At 36.4% G+C, this 12873-nt stretch overlaps 1 protein-coding gene across 1 annotated transcript; it reads left to right on the top strand.

Moving 5' to 3' along the window:
* Window positions 1-16: 16 nt before the first annotated feature.
* On the top strand, window positions 17-12081 carry si:ch211-117n7.7 (Monoacylglycerol lipase ABHD12-like). Its single transcript, XM_007258690.4, is given in 14 exon segments — window positions 17-1008; window positions 3989-4110; window positions 4217-4316; window positions 4444-4563; window positions 8384-8414; window positions 8487-8532; window positions 9698-9768; window positions 9771-9835; window positions 9990-10027; window positions 10574-10656; window positions 10825-10907; window positions 11046-11124; window positions 11407-11531; window positions 11671-12081. Coding segments are annotated over 14 exon segments (1080 nt in total). The 5' UTR covers window positions 17-919; the 3' UTR covers window positions 11699-12081.
* The last annotated feature ends 792 nt before the right edge of the window (window positions 12082-12873 follow it).

Raw genomic sequence — 12873 nt, 5'->3', positions numbered from 1 at the left:
TTCAGCTCTAGAAATTGTGTATTGCTAGCATTGCTAGTGTTATTCTGGGGCTCATTTTTGGCAGTTTTAGAGTTCAATACATCCAAAAAAGGCGATGTCTATTTATGCTAGATTTGAATGTTTCAGGTCAATGACTAAGCACTGTTGATTAGACAAATGACTAGTCCATGTTTTAAGTGCCATTCATGTAAATGTTAATGTACTGCAGGTTTTCCCAATACATGTCCTGGAGACCTACCATCCTGCAGAGTTTGGATCGGACCCTGAACTAACACAGCTGACACAGGTTATGAAGACCTTTAGGACTCTCTGTATGTTAAAGCCAGTGTGTTGAAAATTAACTCTGCAAGGTGGTAGATGTCCGGGACCAGCAATAAGCACCACTGAACAGCTACATACAGAAAACTTCCAACAACACCTGCTGGTCCAATCTGTACTAGTGTGTCCTTGTCAGAGTGGGTTATGCTTGACTAATTTTCAATTTATTCTCCAGGTTTTAATGTTATGGCTGTAATCAGTGTTGTTCACTTCAGCAGTCATTGGTTTTAATGTTATGACTGTAACCAGTGTTATTTTCTTCACCTGTCAGTGGTTTTAATGTTATGGCTGTAACCAGTGTTGTTTTCTGGTTAACACTGGTTGTTATCGGTGTCAGTGTTTTAAAGCTGATTGGTGCACTGTGTGGGTGTTGCTCTGAATGGAAGTGAGTGACCCATATTAGCCATATGAAGGGGGCGTTTCCAGTCCAGTAAATGCAGACAGTGCAGAAATGTCTGGAATCCGGAGATACATTATAAACAGCATGTGTCAGCGCCAGTCTTATCAACACTAGACTCTAGACTCTGAATGAACATCAGGACAAAATCAGACGTGCAGCCATCGTTTCCCTTCAGTTCTTTTGTCCCAAAAACGTTTCGAGATGAGGAGAAGAGTGGATGAAGCCGCTGGTTCTGGGCGGACCGAGGAGAAACCAGTTAAAGCCAAGAAAGTTCGAAACGTGCGAGAGAGGTTAGTGGTGGTTTGGTGGTGCAAATATGAAAAGAATTGCAACATTTTTTTTGCAAACAAAAAAATATATATATTTTTTAATATGTAGTTAGTCTTTGAGCTTTTAAATGAGTAATTTGAACTTCTCTTATCCCTACATAGTTTGCACTACAGAGGTGTTGATGTGTTTTATGTCAATATATTCACCTCATGTCAAACACTGTGTAAAAATACATACTCTGAATGACAACATTGTTAAAAATGTAGTTTAAGTCACGTTTTGAACATTTTATACAGTTTCCTTTAAGTTGAAGTGAAGGGTTTACCTTGATTTATGGTTGTTAAATATTTAATTTAGAGGATATTTTTTATAATAATAATAATTATTATAATAATAATAATAATAATAATGCTGTTTATTATTATTATCATCATTTTGACATTTCATTTTCCGTTTAGCTTTTAGCAAGCTTTTTAAATGTGTCAGATAATTGCCTTTCCACTCTGTCATCTAGGAATAACGTCACACTTTATTTGTTTATTTTTGTATCTTTTTTTTTTTCTTTAAATTTTACCCCATTTTCTCCCTATTTAGCTAGGCCAATTGTTCCACTGATTAATGCCACATCGCAAGGAGGGTGGAAACTAGCACATGCCTCCTCCAATCAGTGTTGGGCACGTTACTTTGAAAAAGTAATTAGTTATAGTTACTCGTTACTTCTCCAAAAAAGTAACTGAGTTACTAACGGAGTTACTCCACTATAAAAGTAATTAGTTACCAGTAAAAGTAACTATCGCGTTACTTTTTATTATTCGCCCGTCAAAAAAAGGAAATCAATTATGCATTTACTATTATTATTAGAAAAATAACAAAAAATAACAAACGAAAATAAACCCAAAATGTTGACAAAAATATAATCTAACGAATTTCAAAAAAATAAAACGAAATTCTCCACACAACCAAAGAAAATTACTAAAACTTGTAATACTGAAAAAAGCGGAAAAACGCGTCTGGGGATGAAATTTAACAAACCAAGCCACACTCAAAAGAAATATGTATATATAAAACAAAATAATGGACAAAAACAACAATTTAATGCCCGTTAAAATGGTATTAATATAACAGCTTCACCAAAAGAGAATAGAGCTTAGATCGTGCCCAAAAAATCCGACCCAGCCGGAGCCCGTGCACATTCTGCCCAAGCCCGAACCATAAACTGTCATTATGAGCCTGACCCGATCCGCCCCATAAACTGTCTGTTTTCGGGCTGATTGAATGAGCGAAATATAATCAGAATTATGTTAATTAACACCGTAACATAGAAGCATAGAACTATTATTTAATTTAAATTATTTTTAAGAACAGCTACACACAATGCTGCAAGTCAAACGCGGAGGCGTTCACGTGCGCCCAGAGCTACGTGATTACAGTTTTCATTTTTATTATAGTTTAATTTTATTTTGTTTTTATTTTTCTGTTCATTTTAGGGTGGGCTTGCTAGCGCCAGCGCTTTACACAAGAACTAACGGACCACGAGTGCCGCGCGCTCGGCACAACAACTCCCGCTGTACAACTCCGCTGTACAACAGCGCTTATAAATAAATTAAACACAAAAATGAGGGTATTCTATCAGTAATTTCAGTTCGTTTTAGTTAGTTTTATAAACACAAAATACAGTTCGAGATAGTTATGTTTTTCCTTTTAATTACCGTTTTTATTAGATTCAGTTAACACAAATGTTTTTCACTTTCAATTTTCGCTATTTCGTTCGCTTTAGTGAACAATAATAATTGGTTACTTAGCAACATTGTGATTATCACACCAGAGCTTTATATAAAATAAAAATAGGAGCCTGATTTCGGGTCGGTCCTCAGGTCAGGTGGGATTCGGGCAGAGAATCTAAGCTCTAAAATAGAAAGCAGCAGCACCACAAAAACCGGAGCAGCTAAAAAGAGCTTAACGTCCTTAATTCGGAACTTGGGTTGTCCACGGCAATCACTGAATTGATTAGAGCACGCAAATCGTCACAATTGTGCCTCACTTCACCACGCCAAACCACAGGCACAGCGGCCAGAAGCTCAAGTTCACCGGACAGAGGAGGGGTTAACCAGGGCAAAGCGAAATAAAAAAAAAAGTTCATAGAGCTGCTAAAGTAACGTGCAGTAACGGGGTGTCGGAAATGGTAACGGCGTTATAGTTACAGTCATAGTAATTAGTTAGATTACTCGTTACTGAAAAAAAGTAACGGCGTTAGTAACGCCGTTAGTTTTAACGCCGTTACTCCCAACACTGCCTCCAATACATGTGAAGCCAGCCACCATCTCTTTTCAAGCTGCCGAGTAGCATTACAGTGCACTCTGAGAAAAGCACAGCAATTCGGGTCTGATACATCAGTAATCAACATCACCCTAGGAGTAATGAGGGGAAAGGGCACCATCTACCCACCCAGAGAGAGCCAGGACAACTGTGCTCTCTCAGGGCTCTGGCAGCTGATATCAAGCTGTATAACTGGGATTTGAGCGTTCTTCCGATCATAGTGGCAGCGCTTTAGCCCACTGAGACTGTACACACCCTTTAAGAAAGTAACTTCTAATATCAGTGACATCACACCTTTTATACTGTTTTCAAAGGCACTTGCTGCATATTCAGCAAATAATAATATTAATTTCATTTGATGTTTATTATATTATCTCCATATTTAGCTGAGGTAAAACTTAAGTTGTCCACCCTGTTGTGGTAGACTATCACAGTAATTAAAATAACTTTAGAAATTTAACATGTATTTTCGAAATAACACCATTATTTAAAATGTTTGCAACTTGTCCACCCTGTCATGTAGCTTGCCATGACAAGGTGAACAAATGCATGAAAATGAAAATGAAAAGTGATTGGGACAGTAAATTAAATATTCCATAACATTTAAATACCACTCCATCAAAGATTCTGCTAAAAGCACTGCCAAAACAAAGAACAATAACTCTTTTGTGTTGTTTTTTCAAGATCTTCATGGAGAGTGTGGTTGAAACGAACTTTCCTGGTGCTCTGTGTTCTGTATGTGGCCTCACGGGTTATACCACGCCTCTTTCCTGCCTTTGTACAGCACATGGTTTATTCACATGCTAGTATGTTCTACACCTTCACTTAACATGACAAAATGACAACATATGTGAGTTTTTTTGCAGCTTTAATATTACCATATTATATATATATTTTTTTAACTTTCCTCAGTATTGTGGTTTGTCGACCTGAGTCGTCCTGCTGACCTCGCTCTTAATCACACCGTTAATATGTACCTGAGCTCTGAAGAGGGGATAACACTGGGCGTGTGGTCAGTAATAAACTCTGTGTTACATGTTCATTTTGTTAAGTGAAATAACCTCACAGTACCATATCTAACATTCTGTATATTGGACACCATGTTGGACAGTTGTGTTTATTAAGCTGCTGTGGTTTAGGCACACTGTGCCTGAGCACAAGTGGAAGGAGGCTCAGGGGAAGGATCTGGAGTGGTATGAGAAGTCTTTGGGTGATGGGTCGCCTGTTTTCATCTATCTACATGGCAATACGAATAACAGGTGTGTATATTAGAGTGTATACTGCATAACCCTGGCTTGACCTAAACAGTTTTATCAGAAAATTAGATTAAAGGGGTGGTAACACACTTTTCTTTGTGATTCAAATTGGCAGTTCATCAGCCAAGATACAAGACATGCTTGGTGTTCAAAGTTGCCCTGTATTGTTTATTTGTGCTGCAGCTATAAGGCTAATGCACATAAAATAAAATGGAACTCCATGTCTATTTGACATTAGAGGTGTGTTACCATATTGTTCACAATAATATTAGTACAGTTGTTTAAAGTGAAACAAAACATGAATGTGATGATAATACCGGTCTATTTTGTATTCGATTTTAATCATGTTTTTTTTATAATTGTTTTGCTTGCATGCATGTACATGCATAATAATTGCAAATTCATGCAGTATATTCAGAACTTAAGTTCTGTGGTAGATTTTTTTTTTGCTGCATTATATTATTATTATGAATATTACGTTACATTGTTTTTTGGTTACATGATTATTATTTGATACAAAATTAGAGTCCTGGTAAGTTTTTTTAACATAGACAAAGGTTTTCAGTTTTTTGTGCTCCTACTAAATGTTTGAAACTGCTTTATTTGTACTAATAAATATTTTTGTTATTTTATTGTTCAATGGTGTTTTGTAATATAGCCAAAAAACAGTTTTCGCAAAAGTATCTTGAAATATTATTTTTAGGACCAGATTGCCCAACCATAGCTGACACTAGTTTCAATTATTTAATATTTCTAGTACAACTTTTAAAAGGACAGTTCCAGTATCAGACACGTTTCGATTGGCTGTTTGACTACTTCGGCATAAGTGTAAAAGTGTGTAAATGAGCTTTTTTAATGCTCCATAAATTTTTGTATGGTTAAATAGTTAATTGGAAATTTTGTTTGCATTTGATTATTCAGCAGGTCTGTCAGCACGACAAACACATCTCAGCTGAATGGACGACATAAAAAGCTATACCAAATTAGTCAGTCATTGTGAATTACTTGGCAACCAGCTTGACTGAGCAAGGCATGCTGATAGAGCAGATAGTCTATTGAACATTGAATGAATATTAAACAAACATATACTTTGGGGGTCAAAAGTTAATCCAGTGAACTAATTTAATTAGCAGATTTATCAATATATGATATATTTTTAACTTAATCCCTCTTAATCCCTGTCCAGAAAGCAGATCATACATCTGCATACACCTATGAACAGATCTAGTATACAGTACCTGTCAAAGGTTTGGACACACCTCTTCTCATTCAGTGTGTTTTTTTATGATCTTTTACATGGTACATTTAATAACAAAGACATTACGCTATACAAGGACACACAGAATTTGATGGCAGATTTAAATAAAGAAAACATTGAGTGAGAAGGTATGTCCAAACTTTTGACTGGTATTGTACATTGTATAACTACAGCAAAGTGCAAAGTCCTATAAGGTAGAGGTGCAAGGCTGTTCACCAGCTAACATGTATAATAATGTACATGCAGCTCAAAATGTCACTGAGACCAAATTACCTGCAATATACAGTTACATTTACCCTCTCTATAATCTACTTATCTGGCAAATGTCCCAGTTTTAATATATCCAAGCTAATCTGTTGGATATGTTGCTGCTGTTTATTGACTCCAATTCAAACAATCCTAACCCTAGAAAAGCATTTTGTTGGGTGATGATTAAACACACAAAAGAGAAGCAGCACTTTGTACAGTCACACTGTTGCTGTGGAGGGATTACCTATTTAACACATAGAGAGTCAAAAGCTTTATTGTCACAAATCCAAGTCTGCAGCAAACTTTTATTTAACTGTTCAAGGCATAACATGACAGGTTTATTTGTATATCACCTTTTATACACAATGACAATTCTAAGTGTTCTTCCTAAACACCATCTGCCCACCCAGAGAGAGCAAGGTCAATTGTGCCCCCTCAGGGCTCCGGTAGCTGATGGCAAGCTGCATAAACAGGATTTGAACCAGTGATCTCCTAATCATAGTGGCAGCGCCTTAGTATGCTGGACCACTTGGAGCCCTTCCAAAAATAGTTACTTTTAAAAGAAAATTGACAACTGCATAAGCGTATAGACAGTCAAGTTACAATATAATGACAACCTCTGACTAAGGTCTTTAAAAACACCAGCAGCACTGCTGTGTCTGATCTACTCATACCAGTGGAACACACACTAACACACCACCACCATGTCACTCATATAATAATTGGAAGGAACAAAAGTACTACAGTGTGTAGCCAAGGGCGTAGGAGCGGGCTTGATATTGGGGGGGACACATTTGCCAATATGAACCCAAGCCCACCCAATAGTTTCCTAGAACAACATTTGTGGAAATTACTTTTAATTAAAAGTAAATTATTATTATAAGGTGATTTTACAACCTAAACATGTTACTCCACATTACAGCTACTGTTGTTAGAAAAATTATGCAAGCAATGTCTGAATTATGTACATATGACAAAAATTTTCAGTTATCACCTAATATTTAAAATAATATAACAGATTATTATTATTGTTATTATTATTATTATTATTATTATTATTATTATTATTATTATGTATTGGCATGTCAATTCTGTTGTATATTTACATTTTCTCCTGCACTTTTATTTTTTTCTACTGAGAGCTCTTCTTAAGATGGTGTCCTTTTATGTAAAAGAATGTAACTTTACGTTTCATAGAGACTTTTATAAACGTCAGGATATGTGGTCTTACTGTGAAATACAAATGAACAGAAGTCACGTTACAGCAGTGTTTCTCAACCCAGTTCTTATATATTCTACTGCATATTAAAACTGTTCTGCATATTCTAGAGCTTCCTCTGGTGGATATACATGATTAATTTAGGCTCCATAGGGGGCTAAAGGATTTTAACAGGTAAACTCAGTAAATGGCTGTTTATTAGCTGATCAGGTGGAAAACACTAGTTTAGGGCAGTGATCGGGGTTAAGTAACTGCTTTAAACTACCAACTTAAAGTACTGTACGAAATTCTGGCAATCATCTACATCCAGCTTCTAAAATTAAAGTGATTAGCTGATCAGGTACAGGGAAACATTACATATATATTTTATTTTTTTCCTTTAACCCTGACTCCCAATCTAGCTAATTCCAAAGATAAGCTTACACACTAACACAGCTGCAGTTTATTAATCACAGTGGGTTTAAACTGTGTGCTGATTCAGAGACGTGTATTTTTAACCAGCTATCAGAAACATATCATCACAGTTGAAGTGGTTAGCCTATCGTTACCTTTATTTTAGTAAAATCTCCGTATATTCATCTCTGTTTTAAAATCAGCTGAAGCTGCTGCGTCCCGATCCCGCTGCTAAATCTCACAGCGAGGGGGCGGGGCTTCCCCAACAGCAAACTGCCTCTGCTCCGCGCGCCGCAAAACGAGCAAGCTGATTGGCTGTTTCGACTGAGAGGCGTGACTTAATACCTGAACCGGCTCCGTGATTGGTCCGGTCTGTCTCCTCATTAATAGTACAGCTGACCTGAGCGAATTGATATCATTTTTGGGGGGGACAAATCCACCTGTTTCTAATATTGGGTGGGACATGTCCCACCCATCCCCCCCGGTTCCTACGCCTATGTGTGTAGCAATAGAACAACAAAGTAAGCAGGTAAGATTGACTGTGAGAGTAGTAAAATTTAAGGGGTCATATTATTGTGATTCTAAATTAAAGATGATAAATTAAAACAAAGGTAAAGAGCAACACTTTTTTTGTGGAAAAATTATATCTAATGCTTTGTATTATTTACTGTTGATTGTGTTTATATATTCTTTTATTTAAACAGAGCTGCCCCACATCGGATAGGAGTTGCAAATGTAAGTAGCTCCACTTTACTGTTAAAAAACTAAACTATACTACACTACTGACTGTGTGTACTGGTGTTGCAGATCCTCAGTTCTCTTGGCTATCATGCAGTGGTTATGGACTACAGAGGTGGGTTACTGCAATTTACTCCAATTTTGACCATAAAGAAAATTTTACATTTTAAACAGTAATACCTGCAATACCCGGGTTAAAAAAATACAGAAAAAATAATTGCCTACTTCAGTTCATTATATGGTTACACCCTCCTTTCTAGTGATTACTGCAACCAAACACTTTGTGTACTCAGTAATCAGTAGCTCGGAGTACTACAGAGGGACCATTCAGTACCGTTTAACCCACTCCTCCTTGTAGAATTGCTTAAGTTTTGACATTTGGAAGCATGTGAACTTGAATATGCATTTCAGCTCAAATTATTTGAATAGGGTTTAGGCCTATGATTTGACTAGGCTATTCCAGAAACTTTGGATCACTGTTGTGATGCAATGTCCAACTCTGCTCTCAGACAGATGATCTTGATTTTTTGGTACAGATTGCTGCTTCCATGGCAGCAGTCACACAACCACCACCAAGCTTCACAGCTGCTATGACTTCACTCTGTACACTATTAGGCCCGATATTCCAGTTATCGTTTGTTTTTAGAAATTGCAGACAAAACATTTATTTCGTTGTGGGTTCCTCCTGGTGAAAGATCATGTAATTTGAGACTAATCAGTCGTGTAGTGCACATACCACAACCACTAAAATATTCACAAATGCAATGTACTATTCAGTGTGCAGTGAACTCTGTCAGAACTGATGTGATGTGAGAGCTCTGAGGGCGTTTTCACACCTGAAAGTCTGGTCTAGAGTCTGAAGCAAGGTTTGTGTTTGTTATAATGTATACGTTTGGTTTCATTGGGATCATTAGGATGGTTCTCTTCATTTGAACAGTATGGTTCTGATTGTAGTTCAGTGGAACCCTCGAGCTACAAGAAATAGGCTTAAGTTTAAATTTACATTGGACAGGGCTGATCACATCAAGGATGAACAGTAACTAAAGCACAAATTGGGTCCTGATCACTCATCCTAATTAACTCTTCAGTTTGGTTACATTTCCCAGAAGGGGGTGTTGCTAAGCACTTTTTTCACACTGATAGTTTGCATAATGGATACCTTGCACAAAACAAGCAAAACAAAAAAAGTATCAAACTTTAATGTATAGTATATGTTTCTACAATTTACTATAAAATCAGAGTGAAAAATTTTAAACAGAGACAAATAAAACTCTCCTCAGGATTTGGAGATTCCATTGGTGAGCCCACTGAGCCTGGCCTGACCACTGATGCCCTCTACCTATATCTACCTTTACCTGGGTAAAGGCACGCTGTAAGGACAGCCCGCTGGTCATATGGGGACACTCACTTGGCACAGGGTAAGTAGTTGTGATTTTACTCCACTAACCACTGTAGCTGGAATTTGCTATATTTGTATTAACCACATACTCACAGAAATTATACCATACACAGGAATGTTACAAACCATGTATTAGATTTATGAACACAGGTGTGTTACTGTTCTGTTTGTAGGGTTGCAACCAACCTCGCAGTAAAATTACAAGAGCAAGGTAAGAAATATTAATCTGTTGTTATTCTTTTGTTTTGCTTCACAGTAATGAGCAATATCATTATATTATATTAATATTATTATATTAATAATCATTTTGAAGTGGGAGGCACAGTGTTTCTATAGTGTTTGTGTATTGAAAGCACAATTTAAAATCTGTATATGTAAATGTAAATATTTCCATTTTGGAAACATTCTTTCTGTCTGTCTAACATTTGCAACATTGTCTAAAAAAAACAAAACTGTCCCTTTACAATATGTTTCATATCAAGGGTAGCAATGCTAAAAGAGTGCAGTTATTAATATATATGAATGCTAATTGTGTTTGGTAATACTAAATATTTTCATTTTGCTTTTGTAGATAAAAGACAATTATAAAAAGGCATTTTGAGGATTACGAATAAAGGTAATCCTCAAAGCAAATGTGGCATAGAATGGCCATGATAGAGTATGTGGCGTTGATGTTATTTTGGGATCTTCTTGAACAAAGTCACCCTACTAGAAGTAATATTAGTCCTCAAACTTTATCACAACTCCATGTTTGCAGGAAAACCTGTTGATGGAGTGATACTTGAGGGTGCTTTCAACTCTTTAAGATTGCCAGAGGGATTCCCTCATGCTTTCACCTGGGTAGGAAGAATTTTGGATCTTTTAAATGTTGGCAGAATACTGAAATGCATAGAATACCTAATGCCTTTGCATTTCCACAGCTATATAATAGCAAAACACTAACCAATGCATTGATTTTACATGGTGTCTCACTGCCCACTGTTATTTTTTTCCTCCTTCCTTTTGTAGTATTACTGGAAGTTTCCCTACATTCAGTTCTTTTTCCAGGACTCAATGAAAAACAATAAACTCAGTTTTCCCAGTGCTGAAAAGTACGTATGATCCAAAAACACATTAATGAACAATCTCAGCATCTAATCTTTAGAACATATTGGAGAAAATCAGATGTACAAGACTACAAAAGGTAATCCATGATGAGAAAGTATTGCTAAATTTTCATGTTGTCACAGTTTGAAGAAAATGACGACGCCTCTTCTGATCCTTCATTCTAAGGATGACCACTTGGTGCCCTATTGGGTAGCTGAGGAGGTATGAAGTCGAGCTGTGTGTGTGTGTGTGTGTGGTAGGGGTAAAATTGAAAAATATTGATATATCGAAGTATCTACATTTTTTCTCAATTACAAATTTATTTATAAATACACAGATTTTATAAATTAGATTTTTGTACTATGTGTTTTCCCAAAATTAGATTTATACGATTTAAATACGTCGCTTTCTTAAGGTATCACAATATTTATTAGGATATGTTGAATTGAAACCCCTGTAATGTGATACGTTACGCCCTAGTGTGTGTGTTATTTTTCTGTCCAGCTTTACAGCATAGCCAAAACTGCCATGAAGTCAGATGATCGAGTCAGACTGGTGTTGTTTGATGGATCTCATGGATATCTTCATAATGGTCTCTACAGGGACCCTGCTTTGCCAGGCATCATAAGGTACTTTTTCAACAGTGTTCACATGGAAACATATAAAGTTATATATATATATTTAATATGTAACACTTGGGTACCATAACATTAAAGACACGCTGCAATAAATAAATAATAAAGTCTTTGTGTTGTATTTACATTACAGGACATTTATGAAGTCTCTCGAAGTATAATCCAGAAGTGCCTAGAAGAAGCTCAAGAAAAAGATATCTTCATCTGCAAATAAAATGTTTGCTTCTACCCATCTAAAGTATGCAGACATGCACTGATAAGAAAAGGAGATTCATCAATGTTTACGTTCAGTTTAGTTAAGTTTAGCTAAAGATATTGATTTGATTATATTGATTTGTAAATTATTTGAAATTTAAATGTGAGGATTGAAAGTTGGTTACCTCTGTAAATAATCAAATAAGCTACTGATTTCATAAGTGTGATCAAAAATCAAGGGTCAGTAAATACATGGTGTGTGGAAAATAAACACTTTTTTGATACAAGTGATGATTTTTATTAAGAAGATGATAATGCAATAAATTAAAGTGTGTTAAAGTCTGTTAAACTAACTTTGTGTTCATTTTATTACAACGGCAAGCTTTAAGTCGATTTCTATTTATAATTTGCACAACATGTCAAGACCTTAATGCATTAAATGCTTAAAGAAAAGCTCAGGTAATCACAGCAGTATGGCACTAAAATAGATGATTAAACTAATATACTAAACATATTGTAAATAAACAAACATATACTAAACATATACAAATAATACATAAACAAGAGGTTATCGTGTAATGGACTTTCTACTAATTATATTGTGGCGTGGAAGAGGAAGGAGGACTCGTGAGACTCATTGCAAGTACTCAACAGCTCTTTATTAACAGGCTTGCCACTAACTTATAGCCTTTAACAAGGCTAGGACAGCGAAACCCAACTGCCAACACAGCACAAACAGCCCTGAGGCCGCCAACCCAGCTATCCAGCACAGAGATGGTAGGTCCCCTTAACCCACCCAAAACATACCCCCATAATGCCCCGCTGTCCCCGGATTACCATGACCCGCCCCCACAGGCACACTACAAGCTGGCACACACACACACACAGACGCCACAATATTTTATATACTATTATACTTATTGTAGATAATACAATATAATAAGAGAAATACATATATACACAATGATCTTGGAAAATGCAGCTGTGACGCCAGGTAGAGAGGAGTGACGCGAGCCGAGTTAAAAGTACAAACAGGTTTATTAGCAGGCAAGCTAACAGATACTGCTAACAGGAAAGCCAGGCAAACAGCGGTCTCACCGATACCAGAAGACATAGTCAAAAATACAGTCCGAGTTCGAAA

This window comes from Astyanax mexicanus, chromosome 7 (genome assembly GCF_023375975.1).
Source record: "Astyanax mexicanus isolate ESR-SI-001 chromosome 7, AstMex3_surface, whole genome shotgun sequence".
In the NCBI taxonomy this organism is placed as follows: Eukaryota; Metazoa; Chordata; class Actinopteri; order Characiformes; family Acestrorhamphidae; genus Astyanax; species Astyanax mexicanus.
This window is presented reverse-complemented; position numbering and strand designations above follow the sequence as displayed.